This window comes from Cottoperca gobio, chromosome 5 (assembly GCF_900634415.1).
Source record: "Cottoperca gobio chromosome 5, fCotGob3.1, whole genome shotgun sequence".
Lineage (NCBI taxonomy): Eukaryota > Metazoa > Chordata > Actinopteri > Perciformes > Bovichtidae > Cottoperca > Cottoperca gobio.
In genome coordinates this window covers 26,191,686-26,207,193 of record NC_041359.1, presented here as the reverse complement: position 1 = coordinate 26,207,193, position 15,508 = coordinate 26,191,686, and the positions used below count along the sequence as shown (strand labels likewise).

Below are 15,508 nucleotides of genomic sequence, written 5' to 3'. Positions count from 1 at the left end.
AGTGTCTTGATGTGTTGAGGTACCATAGTACACGAACATCTTACTTACAAGGATTTAGTTTTAGAAACTATAAAACCTACAAGTAACTTTCAGGCAGTAGCTTAACGTTGAGTGAATCCTGAACTGCAGTAACGGCTGTCAGACCCTCCGGTACCTTAAAGACTTGTAAAGTGCATCCGTCCTCATCTTCTGCTGAATCCATCAGACTCTGTGGCCATGTGGCAGCGTCCGTTAAAGAAGCGGCTGCACATACTTACAATACTGCATGATTGTAATAGATTAAAGAAAGAGGTTCATATTTATACATACAAATAAAACTTTTATAAGCTCTTTTCATCCGTTCTATTCCTACTTCCTCTGATCATTCAATATATAATATAAATATATAAAATATCAATATAAAAGGTAAACAGTCGTACAGCATCACTAGTTATAATATCAGCCTGAGACTGAAGAGGATCTCAGACTCACTTTACTTTTGCTCTTTAACAAACTAATTAGCCAATATTTTATTTTTATCACGCAAGTGAGTGAAGCGAGTGAAGGGAGTGAAGCGAGTGAAGCGAGTGAAGGGAGTGAAGCGAGTGAAGCGAGTGAAGGGAGTGAAGGGAGTGAAGTGAATGAAGCGAGTGAAGGGAGTGAAGCGAGTGAAGCGAGTGAAGGGAGTGAAGGGAGTGAAGGGAATGAAGGCGAGTGAAGCGAGTGAAGGGAGTGAAGGGAGTGAAGCGAGTGAAGGGAGTGAAGTGAGTGAAGCGAGTGAAGGGAGTGAAGGGAGTGAAGCGAGTGAAGGGAGTGAAGGGAGTGAAGGGAGTGAAGTGAGTGAAGCGAGTGAAGGGAGTGAGGAGTGAAGTGAAGTGAATGAAGCGAGTGAAGGGAGTGAAGGGAGTGAAGGGAGTGAAGTGAGTGAAGGGAGTGAAGGGAGTGAAGTGAGTGAAGTGAGGAGCCACAATTAGCTGCATGCAAAGCACCTGTCAGCAATATTTAGGGAGTCAGCAAAAAAGTCTAAAGCACACAAGAAAATAAATATGTTGTGATCGTGAGCAGGCGGAATGAGGCCTGGAACTATAAAACAGACGGGTGTGCAGGTGGGTGTGCAGGTGGGTGTGCAGGCGGGTGTGCAGGCGGGTGTGCAGACGGGTGTGCAGGTGGATGTGCAGGCGGGTGTGCAGACAGGTGTACAGGTGGGTGTGCAGGTGGGTGTGCAGGTGGGTGTGCAGGCGGGTGTGCAGGCGGGTGTGCAGACGGGTGTGCAGGTGGATGTGCAGGCGGGTGTGCAGACGGGTGTGCAGGTGGGTGTGCAGGTAGGTGTGCAGGTGGGTGTGCAGGTAGGTGTGCAGGCGGGTGTGCAGGTGGATGTGCAGGCGAGTGTGCAGACGGGTGTGCAAGCGGGTGTGCAGGTGGATGTGCAGACAGGTGTGCAGGAAGCTGATAAGAGAGGCATCAAGGAAAGCTGAGAATTTAAAGAACCTGGACTCTCAACTGACCACAACTGAGAATATTGGATTTAAATATGTGATTGAATGAAAATGCGTTAAAAACAAGAACACACATTTGGAAGTTAATGTATTTTCCAATTTGGTGTTTTAAATGTTCCCTTTGTGGCTCTAACTCAGTACTGCACATAGTATGAGTCATGTCAGTAGAATATTGTGGGACATCTTCTAACAAGCCTCCACCCAGGAGTTGAGACGGACTGCAGTGGGCTGTAACGGGACCCTCAGGTGTCATATAATACATCTGCAGTGAGCTTCTCTTCTTCCAGGTCCTGTTGAAGCTATTAGTATCTTAAATCAACAACGTGATGCCTGCAGCACAAGGACCGATAAAAACAACACACCTCAGACAGTCATTAGTCTGGGAGGAGTCGTGTCAGACATTATTATGCATGTTAGTATGTCTGGTTAGATTTCACTGCATTAATTACAATCTGAATAATACTGGATTCATTCTATTTCTGGTGGTTTGTTCATATCATTTCTTTTTCATTGTTGATATTGATTTGTTTCTATCTGATAACTCACTGCAGCGTATCAAAACACAGCATCATAACCAATCCTTTCATTCAGACAGTGATTCATGTCAAATGTCAGGTTATAAATCTGAATCCAAACTTCCTGCAACATGCAGCACGATCCCTGGATACTGCAGCAATATGTAATCTGTGATATCGTACACGAGACACAGAAATAAAGGGAAGACAGCACACACACACACACACACACACACACACACACACACACACACACACACACACATTTTACATATACTAAACTTTGTTACTTTATTTTTACTTCATCCAGAAATTGAATTGACTGCAAAGGTTCTGCTGCATAAAGACGTTAAACCATACAGTGTGTGTGTGTGTGTGTGTGTGTGTGTGTGTGTGTGTGTGTGTGTGTGTGTGTGTGTGTGTGTGTGTGTGTGTGTGTGCAGCATGTTTAGGGCTCAGTTTAAGTGGTGTTGACAGCAGGGCTAATCGAGGGGAAGACCGTAGAGAGTCGGTATGATTGCAAACCCAGAACGTCTCTCGTCCTCTTCCTCTCCTTTCCATTTCCTCCTCTTCCTCCTCACATGAGAGAAACATATTAGGAGAGAGGAAGAGTAATGGAGAGACTTGCACGGACAGAGTTATATCTCTTTGTCTACAGAGACAGAAACACACCAATGAGAAATGGATGCAGAGAGGAAGAACTAGATCTTGTGCCTCAGACTGACACAGATGTGGAGACACACACAACGTCTAATATTCATCATGTGGCTTCATGTCATCATCACAGCAAGAGAAAATATTTTAGGAAATCAGTAACTTATGTAAAACAATTTGAGTATAAGTATAATTAAGTATATTAAGTATAATAAATAGGTTGGAAAATTATTATCTTCCGTCCACTGATAACTATTGAAAACTAAACATTTAACTGTCATTAAGGATTAGTTTTAGCAAAGTGTACCTAATACACTAATACATTCAGTTGTATCTTTATTTCTTATTGTTTCAGCGTGTTTGGTGAAGATGAAGTGACGACGCCACAGTTTGGATGTTTCCATCGGACTTCACACAACATAAAAGTAAGAAATCTTTTACCTGGTCAGTTTCCTGAGAACCTCAGCGGACAGATTCCTGTTGTCAGTTCACAGTGAATCTCTTTCTGTCTGGATGCTGCTGCTCGGATGAAAGTCTGGATGTTGTTCCTGATGAACATAAACAGCCTGGATTTGAAGTGTAATCCACATCTGGATTATCCAAAGTTATCGTGGACATTGCTCACATAGTTCCACACTCAGCTGTTTATTGATGAACAAAATCAGATAAAGATTATGTTCATCAACTTGCCAGTACACACAGATGTGGACAGTCACTGTGAGTGTGTGTGTGTGTGTGTGTGTGTGTGTGTGTGTGTGTGTGTGTGTGTGTGTGTGTGTGGGCAGATGTTTTTCATATTTTGCAGAAGAAGATGAACGTGTACGTGAACATCGAAGTGTTTGTGCAGGGTTGTGTATGTGTGTGTTGGAAAGTACAGATGTTTGTTTCTTAAGAGGTCTTAAGGGAAGCCAGGCGTGTGTTTGTGTGTGTGTGTGTGTGTGTGTGTGTGTGTGTGTGTGTGTGTGTGTGTGTGTGTGTGTGTGTGTGTGTGTGTAGAGCCCAGATGTTTGTATCTCCTCAGGAAAATAGAGATGTACACGGTGTGTAAAGAGTTTATGTCAATAGATTTGAAAGATGAAGTTACTTTCAAGTCTTTTAATCTTTGCTCTGGCTCGGCCTAAACACACAGGAACCCTGGATATCACTACATAACACAACACACAGCAGGGAGGGGGGGAGAGAGAGGAGGGGGGACGTCAGGCAGGGAGGGAGGAGCGAGGGATGCCTGCAGAGTGAGTTAAAACTGAGAGAGAAGGCGGGTGTAAACAGAGCCAGAGGAAAAATATATGGAGACAAAGAGTGATGGAGACAAAGAGGAAGAGATAAAGAAATCTGAGAAAATGGAAAATATATGAAAAGTATGTGAGATGTGAAACGTTACGCCAGAGAAGTGACAACTGCAGAGGAGAACAACTCGTCCAACACACTTTCTCTTCTCTCCTTCAACCTACTTTTCTTTTTTACATTATTTCCTACTTCCTACTTTCAGGTTAATTCACCAAACAGTACATAAAGTAGACATTAGCTCAACCAGCTACAACATTAAAATGCTATTTAAATGTTCATCTGTAATAATAATCCAATAATATGATATACATAATAATACTGAATAAGGACATTCTTTACTGCACTCATTAATGGTTTAATGGCTCGTGTGACATTATAAATCTCCCCTCAGCTCTCTGTAACCTTTTATTATCTTTCAGCTCGTTGTTTTGGTTCATTCTCATCAACCTCATATCCAGCAGCAGCAGGGCAGCGGGAAAAAGAAATTAAATAAAGTTTAATACGAATTTGAATGTAAGGCATTGACACTGTTACTTTTACTTAAGTAAAGGAACTTAAAACTACTTCCCCCATTCAAGAATACATTTTGAAATCAGTGTGAACCACATTTTATTTATATTTTAGTGATTTCTTTACATATGATTCAATGGGCATTTGGGTACACTTGAAATGTGACATATTTCGGGGTTTTTTTCTTTGTTGTGGTGATGAAAGAATCCAAAGATCCCCTATCAAATGTTCCCATCACGCTTTCACTAACTTACTCTAACAAACTTAACCAGCTCCAAACATGTTGACAGAGCAGAATGAAAGCTGCGAACAGAACTCGAGTTCACTGCTAATTCACTCACTTAAAACAACAATTGATCGGATGACCTGAAAACAAAAAACGTCAGCTGTGAGCGAAGACAGGAAGATCACTATTAGTCAAAGTGGATCATAAGTGTGATGTGTTAACTTTGTCTAGCAGGACGCCACACAACCAGTTCAATCCACCACTAAATGCCACGTAGTTATATTTATTTTTGCTATAGTATGAACTTCCCTTCGTCCTCGACCTTTGACCCTGAGAGGTTTCCACTCACACACACTCTTCCCCTCAGTCCTACAGACAGAGACTTTTTAGCATCAATCTTTGAGGCGTTTCTATAAAACGTTGTGAACATCTCAAGTGGAAAGATAAACAGTAGAAGACAGTGATGCAACATTAAACTGGATAAAGAAGAAGAAGAAACATGTCTGTCCACACCCTTGCTGTTTGATGTGTTTGTGTTCAACCCTTTCTCTGAAGTGCACGTCAGTCAGCCCAAGTTCATCGAGGTGCAGAAGTTGGCCTACAAGACATTTAGATTTCAGAAGAGCTGCAGGATTTCCCTGTCCTCACTGTCCTAGACTAAAAAGGGGTTCTGTGCTTTTGTGGCATCAAAGCCTTTTCGAAGCAAACATCTTCAGGAGCCAAAAATACAGAGCCAGCATTTATTTTGACAGGCGTTGGGATATGCAGACGGGCTGTGGAGGAGCACACAAGCAGCAAAAGCACACACACTTACGTGTTTGGGTCATTTTAGAATTTACAAAGCTTGCTTTTAAAAGGAGAGTTTAAACCGTGATAGCCACAGCAAAATGTGATATTTAACAAGGTGAAATGTTAGAAAATAAAAATCACATAACAAGAATAAGAAGCTGTAGAAACACAACATTAAAGTTAAGGCTATAAATAAGTGTTGGAGTTATTATATGTATAAAGAGTATTTTTTGCTTTTTTAACTGATGAAGAACAAACTATTATGCATAGGTTATATTTCATAAATGAAAAGGTTAAAGAAACGTAAGACGAGGAAGAAAACAAATAGCCTACTTTTAAATGCTACCAGCTACCAGTTAACAGCTAAAAGCTACCAGTTAACAGCTAAAAGCTACCAGCTACCAGTTAACAGCTACCAGCTAACAGCTAACAGTTAACAGCTAAAAGCTACCAGCTACCAGTTAACAGCTAACAGCTAACAGCTAACAGCTAACAGCTAACAGCTACCAGCTACCAGCTAACAGCTACCAGCTACCAGTTAACAGCTAACAGCTACCAGTTAACAGCTACCAGCTAATAGCTACCAGCTACCAGTTAACAGCTAACAGCTACCCGCTAACAGCTAACAGCTAACAGCTACCAGTTAACAGCTAACAGCTACCCGCTAACAGATAACAGCTAACAGCTACCCGCTAACAGCTAACAGCTACCAGCTACCAGTTAACAGCTACCAGCTAACAGCTATCAGCTAAAAGCTAACTAGCTAATATTTAAACCGGAGGACTGTGGAAGGAAAAATACAGGAAAAACAGGAGGGTTGACAGGTATAGTGTGTGTGTTCGTGTGTGTGTGTGTGTGTGTGTGTGTGTGTGTGTGTGTGTGTGCGTGTGCGTGTGCGTGCGCATTCTTCCATCCAGAACAGCATAGTTCTTCACCCAGGGGGGACATGAGTCATATGTGACCTTTGACCCCTCCATCAATGAAAAATTAGCCAATCATTTTTCAACTGGCACTGAACCAGAGGTGAAACAACTTCACAATGAACAAATGTTTTCATTTAAGAGAAGATACTTTAAAGTTTCTTCTGTTTCAAACACAATCACACTTTCTCTTCCCCTTTCTCTTTCTCTTGCATGAAGAATCTGTTTGATTCAACGATTTACGGCACCATGCAGAGAAATTTGTTTGTTTGCAGCTCTTAATACGTTCAAAAATGTTTTATGGGTTCTGTTTACTTGGAAATTGGGCAAAATCCCTGAGGAGCATTCAAAGTAATTTAAAGCCGTCTTCCAATGATCACAGATCTGACAGAGACATAAAAGCACAAATAAGTAGAGGGAGAAAGAGAAAGAAAGACAAACCACAAACAAGAGGGAAAGATGGGAAGAAAACATTAGATAACGAAAAACATCCTGGGACCCAGGAGACTGAATATGGACTTGCAGAACGTTTTTGATGTGAGACTGAAGCGGTTTCACATATGCTCAGGTTACAGAAACACACACACACACACAAAATGTATCAGATGAATACCCAACAAATGCATAACGTATACAAAAATATGGCGTATACAAAATATCGGCAACACGCTGGTTTACGTTGATGTAAGGTATAATTAGTATTCATTAAGAGCAGGCGTTGTTACGCTGGGGTGCGTTGTTGAACGCTGATGTTTTGAGCATGTTCAAAATTACCGGACGTACCCGACGTGTGCTTCATAAGATATGCAGACGTTATGTTAGACATACGTGAATACGTAAATACAGTATGTGAATACTTAACTACGTAAATATAGTACGTAAATACTTACCTACGTAAATATAGTACGTGAATACTTACCTACGTAAATACAGTACGTGAATACTTACCTACATAAATACAGTACGTGAATACTTACCTACGTAAATACAGTACGTGAATACTTACCTACGTAAATATAGTACGTGAATACTTACCTACGTAAATATAGTACGTGAATACTTACCTACGTAAATACAGTACGTGAATACTTACCTACGTAAATACAGTACGTGAATACTTACCTACGTAAATATAGTACGTGAATACTTACCTACATAAATACAGTACGTGAATACTTACCTACGTAAATACAGTACGTGAATACTTACCTACATAAATATAGTATGTGAATACTTACCTACGTAAATACAGTACGTGAATACTTACCTACGTAAATACAGCACGTGAATACTTACCTACGTAAATATAGTATGTGAATACTTACCTACGTAAATATAGTACGTGAATACTTACCTACATAAATACAGTACGTGAATACTTACCTACGTAAATACAGCACGTGAATACTTACCTACGTAAATAGAGTATGTTAATACTTACCTACGTAAATACAGTACGTGAATACTTACATACATTAAATATAGTACGTGAATACCTACGTGACTACGTTAGAGGTACGTTAGATATAGGCTACGTCGGCTGACGGTGAATCCTACAGCCAATGTATTGATAATGAGTGGATAACCTATTCCTACCCGATGTTAAGATGATGCCTGACGACGGAGTAACTTATTAAACGTGTTTCTACAGTACAGCTAGCGTTCAGCATGTTAGCCGTTCTCCAGCATCAGCATGACGTGAACCAGATGGCACTTTTCCAGCTCCGTTGTCCAGACGCTCTGATACGTTTTAAATAAGTAAGTGATACGCTATCAATGTTTGACATACGTATAATAATTCGTTATGTATACGTCAGCTACAACACCGCTGTGAAAAAGTTGGACGTATTTGGACTAATTTTCATATACGCCGGCATGTTTCTGCCATACAGAACTGTGTGACAGGGCTATGTGTCTGGCGTGTTCGGCGTGTCGTCTGCGTCCTTCAAACGATCACATCTTACCCTTAATTTATATCAACCTATTGCCGATATTTCGTATGCGCCGGCATACGTTTCTGTCATACGGATATGTGTGACAGGACCATAAAGCAAATGCAGAAGTGTTTTAAACTTGCATTCTTTCACAGGGCCATCAGGGGGGCGACTCCACTGATTTAAAGGTTTAATGTGTAAGATGCCACATTAAGTTAATTAAGATTAAGTTAAACTTAAAATAATTAACTAATATTGTCAACAGAATGTGAAGAGGTGACAGTGTTGACGTTAAAGACGTCCATGTGTTGTGTTGCAGAGATATCTGCTGAAGTTAGCATGCTAACAGCTAGCTGACATTTTTTGGATTATTATCTCTGCACATATTCTTAATACTTTGTGCTTAATACTTAATTCATGGCATATGAAAATCTACTTGGCAATCCTCCTGATTCTGAACTAAATTATGCCGGTAGGTTTTCAACAGATTGAACGTACGATGAGGACTGATATTGTAGGATCTACTGCTGGGATGGTTGAATGTTATTAGCAGATTAAATAGACGTTATAAGTGGTTATCAGCCTCATAGATGTGGGCGAGAAGGAGGCTGCGACACCAACCTGTAGGTTTTTCAGGATTTCCCCAGATTCAGGAGGTTTGAATCTGCCTTCACTTACTGACCTGCTCCGTCCTCACTGCAACTGAAGGAAGGAAGTGATCATACGGAGTCAAAACCAGACGAACGAAGAAATGATGCTAATTACACCGAGCTGGAGGAGAGAGACCATAACCCACTGTCACACCACCACACCCTGCGTGGGAGGAGGGAGGACTAATCAATTCCTTATGTTTGTGTGTGTGTGTGTGTGTGTGTGTGTGTGTGTGTGTGTGTGTGTGTGTGTGTGTGTGTGTGTGAGAGAATGTAAATATTTAAGTGTTTGAAATGTGCATTTGTGTGCAAATGTGTGTGCAGGTCCCTTGTGAGGGTCTGCTGCATGCTCACAGCTCTGTAACCAGACCAGACACACACACAGACACACACACACACACACACACTAAATCACTTGCAGGTCAAGGCACATTTTTTAAGACCAGATCTCCCCCCAGATTTCCTCTAGACACCCCTCAAAACATACACACACACACACACACACACACACACACACACACACACACACACACACACACACACTGTCATCCATCCTCACCCCCCTCCCCCCCGAATTCTTCATCGCTCGAGGAATGTGCCTTCCTTTGTTCACACTTGTATCACATGCCACAGACATGATAAATGTTTTGTTCTGTACATCAGTAGAACTAATAATTACAACATTTACTTACACTTTGTATCTTTTTGACATGCTCTCAGTTGCATTTACACAAAGGGTTCGCAGTCATTTTCAATCCAAGTGAAGCAAGAAGCTGCAACACCTCGCCAGCTGTGGCCTGAACACCTCCAGCCAACCAGCAGCTCATTAATCATCAGTGAAATCAGCTGGTCTGGGGCCAGTTGGAATGAAAACAGCAGGATATATAAAAAAAAAGGAAATAAATGAGCAAAATGTCTAAAAGTAAGAGGGAGAGAATCTGTCTTTTTTATATTATACAAAGAGGAAACAAGCCGAGAAAGTGGCGTGAAACATAATTGTAAAGACACTTTTTGTTCACTACAGTTTATATATTTAAGAAGTAAAATCAGAGTAAATTAAAAACAGTTTGAGACTTTGTGTATGAAGATGACTTCATTCATGACTCACTGACATCTTTCTCACTTCCTCCTGTTTCTCCTCTGCAGTCAAACACAACCTCTCTCTGTTTCTGCTCTATTTCTCCTGCCGTCTCTCTCGCAGTGTAAACAGTAAAGCTCTCTGAATTCCTTAAACAGGAACTTTTCTGCAGATGTTCAGGATTCTTTTTGAACTGCACTGTATATCTTCTTGATTTCATTATTAGTCTCCTGTCTTGTAATTCCTTTATGGTTTTTCTGCCTTGTCTATGTTTCATTCAGTGGTGGAAGAAATACTCATATACACACATATATATATATATATATACATATACATATATATATATATATATTATGAATTATATGTTTATATATTATATATATGTATGTATAAATATATATATATACATATATATATATATATATATATATATTATATAATATATATAAATATATATATATGTATATATATATATATATATATATATATATATATATATATATTTATACATACATATATATAATATATAAACATATAATTCAGAATATATATATATATATATATATATATATAATATATATTATATATGTTATATGTTATATAATATATATAAATATATAATATAATATATAATATAATATATATATATATATATAAAAAACTGTATCTTATCTAATACTTAAGTAAAAGTCGCAATAATGCTCTTTAAAAATACAAGAGTATCTTGTACAAAAAGTGTTTACAGCTAAATGTACTTAAAGTAATAAAGTAAAGCTACTTTCAGAGAGTTATATTATTATATCATATTTCTGGAATATTATCACTCGTGCTTTAACACGTACGCAGCCCCTTGAAGTTTCAGCTGGTGGAGGTGCATCACATTGTACATACTTTATATACTGTTGGATTATTTAATCTATAGCACAGTATCATATTTTATAAAATACTACATATTGTGTTTGTAAAATCTGAATCTATAATGTAACTAGTAATTGCAGCTGTCAGATAAATATAGTGTAGCAGCGGTGTCATAAATTGCTGCCTTAAATTGAGTTTAAGACTCAAGAGGATGTAGCTTCTGTGCAAACATTGGTCTCCAGCGATGAGCGTAAAACAAGACAATGTGACTGAAACAGCTGCAAAGTGAAGCTTCTTTGTGAGCTGACATGCTGAATAATGTACAACCAGAGACTGTAACTGAGCAGACAGGTGGAGATGGATGCATATGTGAGCAGAAATAGACTTTATGTTTGTTTGATAGCGTGATGTGTTTTACATTCTTCTCATAGTTTGTTCCAGCTGCTTAATGTGGCGTTCAGCCAGGACTGAACTATACGATTCTGAATCTTGGAACGGAGGTCATCCAACGCCTGCACATTGGTGTACAATGAACTCCACAGTAAGCCCTGTTATTCCCCCGATATCTGCATGAGAAACTCTCCAAGAGGCTCCACAAACACGTCCGAGAGGTCAAGTTCAGTGACTCGAATTAGCTGAGGTGACGCGTAGCAGACACCTAGCAGCTAGCCGCCTGTGACGGCGCCCCAACCGTTTATTGAACCTGTAAACATGTTTATTTCTGCTGTAAAGTTGGGCATCTTAGCATGGGGTCTGGCGGGGATTGACTGTTTTATTTGAGACAGCTTCAAGTGGCTATTCGAGTGACTGCAGTTTTTGGCACTTCTGCGTTGGCTTCATGTTTCAGCCTGGAAGGGTGCAGCTTGATTCCACCACGTTTGACTCAGAATTCAATATATTAAACTTACTTTTAATTAGATTTTAACAGCAGTTCCCAAACACAGCTGGGGGATAGTTGGATGTAATGAAGGAGGAGGGCAGGTGAGTATGTTGGCTCCTGAAATTGAAATGTATAAAGATATTTAAATTCATTCTTGTAGTTTGCTTAATGAAGCACTTGGAGTTCATAAGAAATGATTTGGCAGAGTGATTTAAGGAGGAGGAACGCCTGGCACACAGCTGTCTCACCTGAAACAAGATTCAGAATGAATGTGTGTGTGCGTGTGTGTGGTGTGTGTGGTACAGTATAAGCCATCAGACCTGGTTTCTCCATCCCCGTGTGTTGTGTCTGGTTGCTTGGTGACTCTGTTGGTTCTGGCATCAGGACCGGAGTATTTTACGATCTGGACTCCAAACTGTGACTCTGAACTCCTGGCAGCGGGTTTCTGCTCACGCTGTTGGTTCGACTCCTCGTCACGGGGCAGTGGACCTTCCTTCACTTCAGCTCATTTCAGCTCCCGGGTCACATGGTAACGTGATGAAGATCTGCAGAAATTAAAACTAAACAAGCAAAGATAATCCGAAAAACTGCACAGTCATGATGTTCAGCCACACGTCATCAACAGATGGTTTTTCCACATTATATACACACACACACACACACACACACACACACACACACATCTTACGGCGATTACGAAGGCTTTAAAGGGATAGTTCAGGTGTTTTGAGGTGGGGATGTATGAGCTACTTATCACGTCAGTTTATTACCTGCAGTAAATGGCTTTCATCCAAACTGTCCCTTTAATCGCTGATGTAGGATAAAACAGCTGACGAGCATGTAGACAAAAAAAAGAATAGTGATGCTGTTGTTTAATTTTCAACCAAACTCAGCGTTCACAGGAACCACATGAAAGACTGAGCAGATGGCATCCAGACTGTGTGTGTGTGTGTGTGTGTGTGTGTTGTGTGTGTGAGAGAGTTTGTGTCTGTGTGTGTGTGTGAGAACATTGTTACTGTTTCATTACACAGTGCTTTATGTGCAGCATGTGTAGCTTTGAATGAGAACAATGCAGGACGGGATTTATTTACAGTAAATGTCCTTTTTCTTCATCATGAAAGTCACAACAGCGGTTCAATCAGCTCCTCAAACTACCACGTACACTCAAAATCAAAATCATAACTTTGAGCCCACTTACCTATAAAGCCTCATAAATACCCTCTTTTCAGCAATATGTTGAAAAAGACGCTCCTAAGGCTTTGCCAGAGGTCCACACGTTCATCTCCGGGGAAAAAATATCCACTGTGAACATCGTCACATCGATAAAAGTCCATGAACAGGTGTTGTAATCTGTGAAATCAGCTGATCGATTTGTACATTGTGTGATCATAAACAGTCATAACTTAATATCTCGTGCTCTCATCACGGTTCAGACACTTCCTGGTTTTAGCGCGGGCTCTCAGCGTTAGATTGACACTTCATTTGAGCCAATCGGAGCTTCGATGGGTCTTTTACAACCTTCATGAGCCAATGAGACTGACCCTGGACCAGCTCAGCGTCCTGGTGGTGCGCGCATCATATAGAAAATGAGTACCTCGTTCGTTAGATTCGAGGTAGATTTTTGGTTTGTTTTTTAAAAATAAAATGTATTTCCAAAATAATATTTATTATTTATTGTACAGAAAAAAATACAAAAAAAACATAAAAATATTAGAAAGAAATGTGTTTATACTTTTAATTAATTAATTAATTAATATTATAATATGTACATGTACATATTGCACAGTTGGTGTACGCCCGGTGTTACTCTTAGACAAACCTGTCTAATAAATTAAGTTTTTATCCTTTTTATCTGAAACTTGGTGGTGAACTTGATAACACTTGGTTCTATGTTTCTATTGTGTATTTCAGCTCAGGACTACCAGCTGTACCATCTACAGACATCTTTTTCAACAAAGAAATTCAGAATTTCTTCAAATGCAGTATATTCAGACCACTATTACTCAGTGCCAGAAGCTCTTGGACTGATTCTTCACTGTTTAGCAAGAACAATAAGAGAGTTATCTTTTGAATGAGCCCAAAATCATGCAGCTGGTGCAAATGGTTGAAGAGCAGCTTTCAATTTACTTTAAGTATGTCGTTTGTAGGTATTTTCGGGTAAATTCGCCCACACTCTAAGTATCTGCACTATATTCATGCAAATCCATCCAATAGTGTTTGAGACAAAAGCTGAACCTGCTGGTGTCACTAGAGGAAAACTCAGCAGACCATCAAAGTCAGTAAGACTTTAAGGAACCACAACATTCTGCAGCAATCCATGTGGGAGATCTTGAGATGTGTTATACTCGTTGCTGGTGCTGGATGAAAGTCGAGGGATCATCAGAGTCATTAGTTTTAATCCTGTGATGATCACGACTGTCTGTACAAAATATTATGTCAATCCATCCGACAGTTACGAACATCACTGCCTTCTCTACAGACATGCCATGTGCGTGACTACAGATCCGACGCTCTGCCATCTGAGTTTAAATATCTGCAAACATAAAACTCCATCTGTAAACGAGTGTGTGCACATGTTTGTGTGTTTCTTTCAGGATGTTCCTCTTTTTTTAATGTGTCCCAGAGATGTTGGTGCTCTGTTTCCTGTTTTGGATTGTCTGCGAGTGCAAGTGTCTCGACAAGTCATGCCTGCCGCAGCCCACTGATGTCTGATTAAAACCTCAAAGCGTGTTGCTCTCCGTCTCTCCAGGATGTCGGTGAAGCTGCGATTCGACTCTCCGTCAGATGGAGGTTTGGTCCACAGGAGCCGCTCCTTCACCGGGTTCAGCACTATTACTGGACGACGACGGTGAGTGACACATTGTTACAGCCAATGAGAATGCGAGGAATAAAGACCAACTTAAGCTACCCTGAATCACTTCTGTGTCGACTCAAGAAATGACAAGGAGGTACAAAATATGTCTTTGAGTCGTCATCTACATCTTCAGAACTGAATGTATTCAGAGGCTCAGGAGGTAGCGTGGTCGTCCTCCGGTCGGAAGGTCGGAGGTTCGATCCCCAGCCCCTGCGGGCAGTGTGAGTGTGTGAATGGTTACCAGTATTGATGAGCTGAGGTGCACCTTGTATGGTAGCCTCTGACTCTGTATGAATGTCAAGCGATTGTGAAAAGTGCTTTCTAAAATCAGTCCATTAAGCTAAACTAATGCTAACTAAAGATAGGGGGCGCCATCATGAACTAAAAAGTATACAATTCTCACGTTTGGTTACAGGCTGCAGCAGACAAGTCAATTTCAGTTTGACCTTTGATATTTGGGGACATAAATCTATTTCTTGCTCGTCAGACAGAGACAGGCTCGCTGGTTCCCCCTGTTCCCAGTCGTTCTGCTTAGCTAAGCTAACCAGCTAACTATATTGTGTAGACATCATCTTTCTCTTGGCAAGAAAGCAAACTCTTTCTTTCTTTAGGGTTTGAGTCGCTTAAACACCCCAAGCTACAGTCCGGCTCTGCAATCTTCCACAAGATGTGCAACGAGTCTCGTGGCTCATTCACGTCACAAACGTTTTGCTAAATGTGTTCTGCACATTATGTGTTGGAATGGCGGCAAAACCTTCACATTGTCAAAGCTCACTGCTGTCTAAACAAAAGTTTGGAAAGCAGCAGAATTTAAACAGCTCAGTGAAATTACAATTACAGATTCTGTTTGACTGTAAACTAATCACCTCTCTGTGGAA

The 15,508-nt window shown here is 40.3% G+C and overlaps 1 protein-coding gene across 5 annotated transcripts in view; it reads left to right on the top strand.

Moving 5' to 3' along the window:
• The window catches only part of ripor3 (RIPOR family member 3), a 40,421-nt gene that overhangs the window by 10,627 nt on the left and 14,286 nt on the right, over nucleotides 1–15,508 (top strand). Inside the window, exons 2-3 of one of the 5 annotated variants that reach the window (XM_029431682.1) lie at nucleotides 3,000–3,069; nucleotides 14,526–14,624. In XM_029431682.1, coding sequence (XP_029287542.1) covers nucleotides 14,527–14,624 — 98 coding nt within the window. In that variant the 5' untranslated portion in view covers nucleotides 3,000–3,069; nucleotide 14,526. Of the gene's footprint in view, nucleotides 1–2,999; nucleotides 3,070–14,399; nucleotides 14,725–15,508 lie in introns of all 5 variants that reach the window. The other 4 variants (XM_029431686.1, XM_029431683.1, XM_029431685.1 and 1 more) reach the window with 4 other exon arrangements.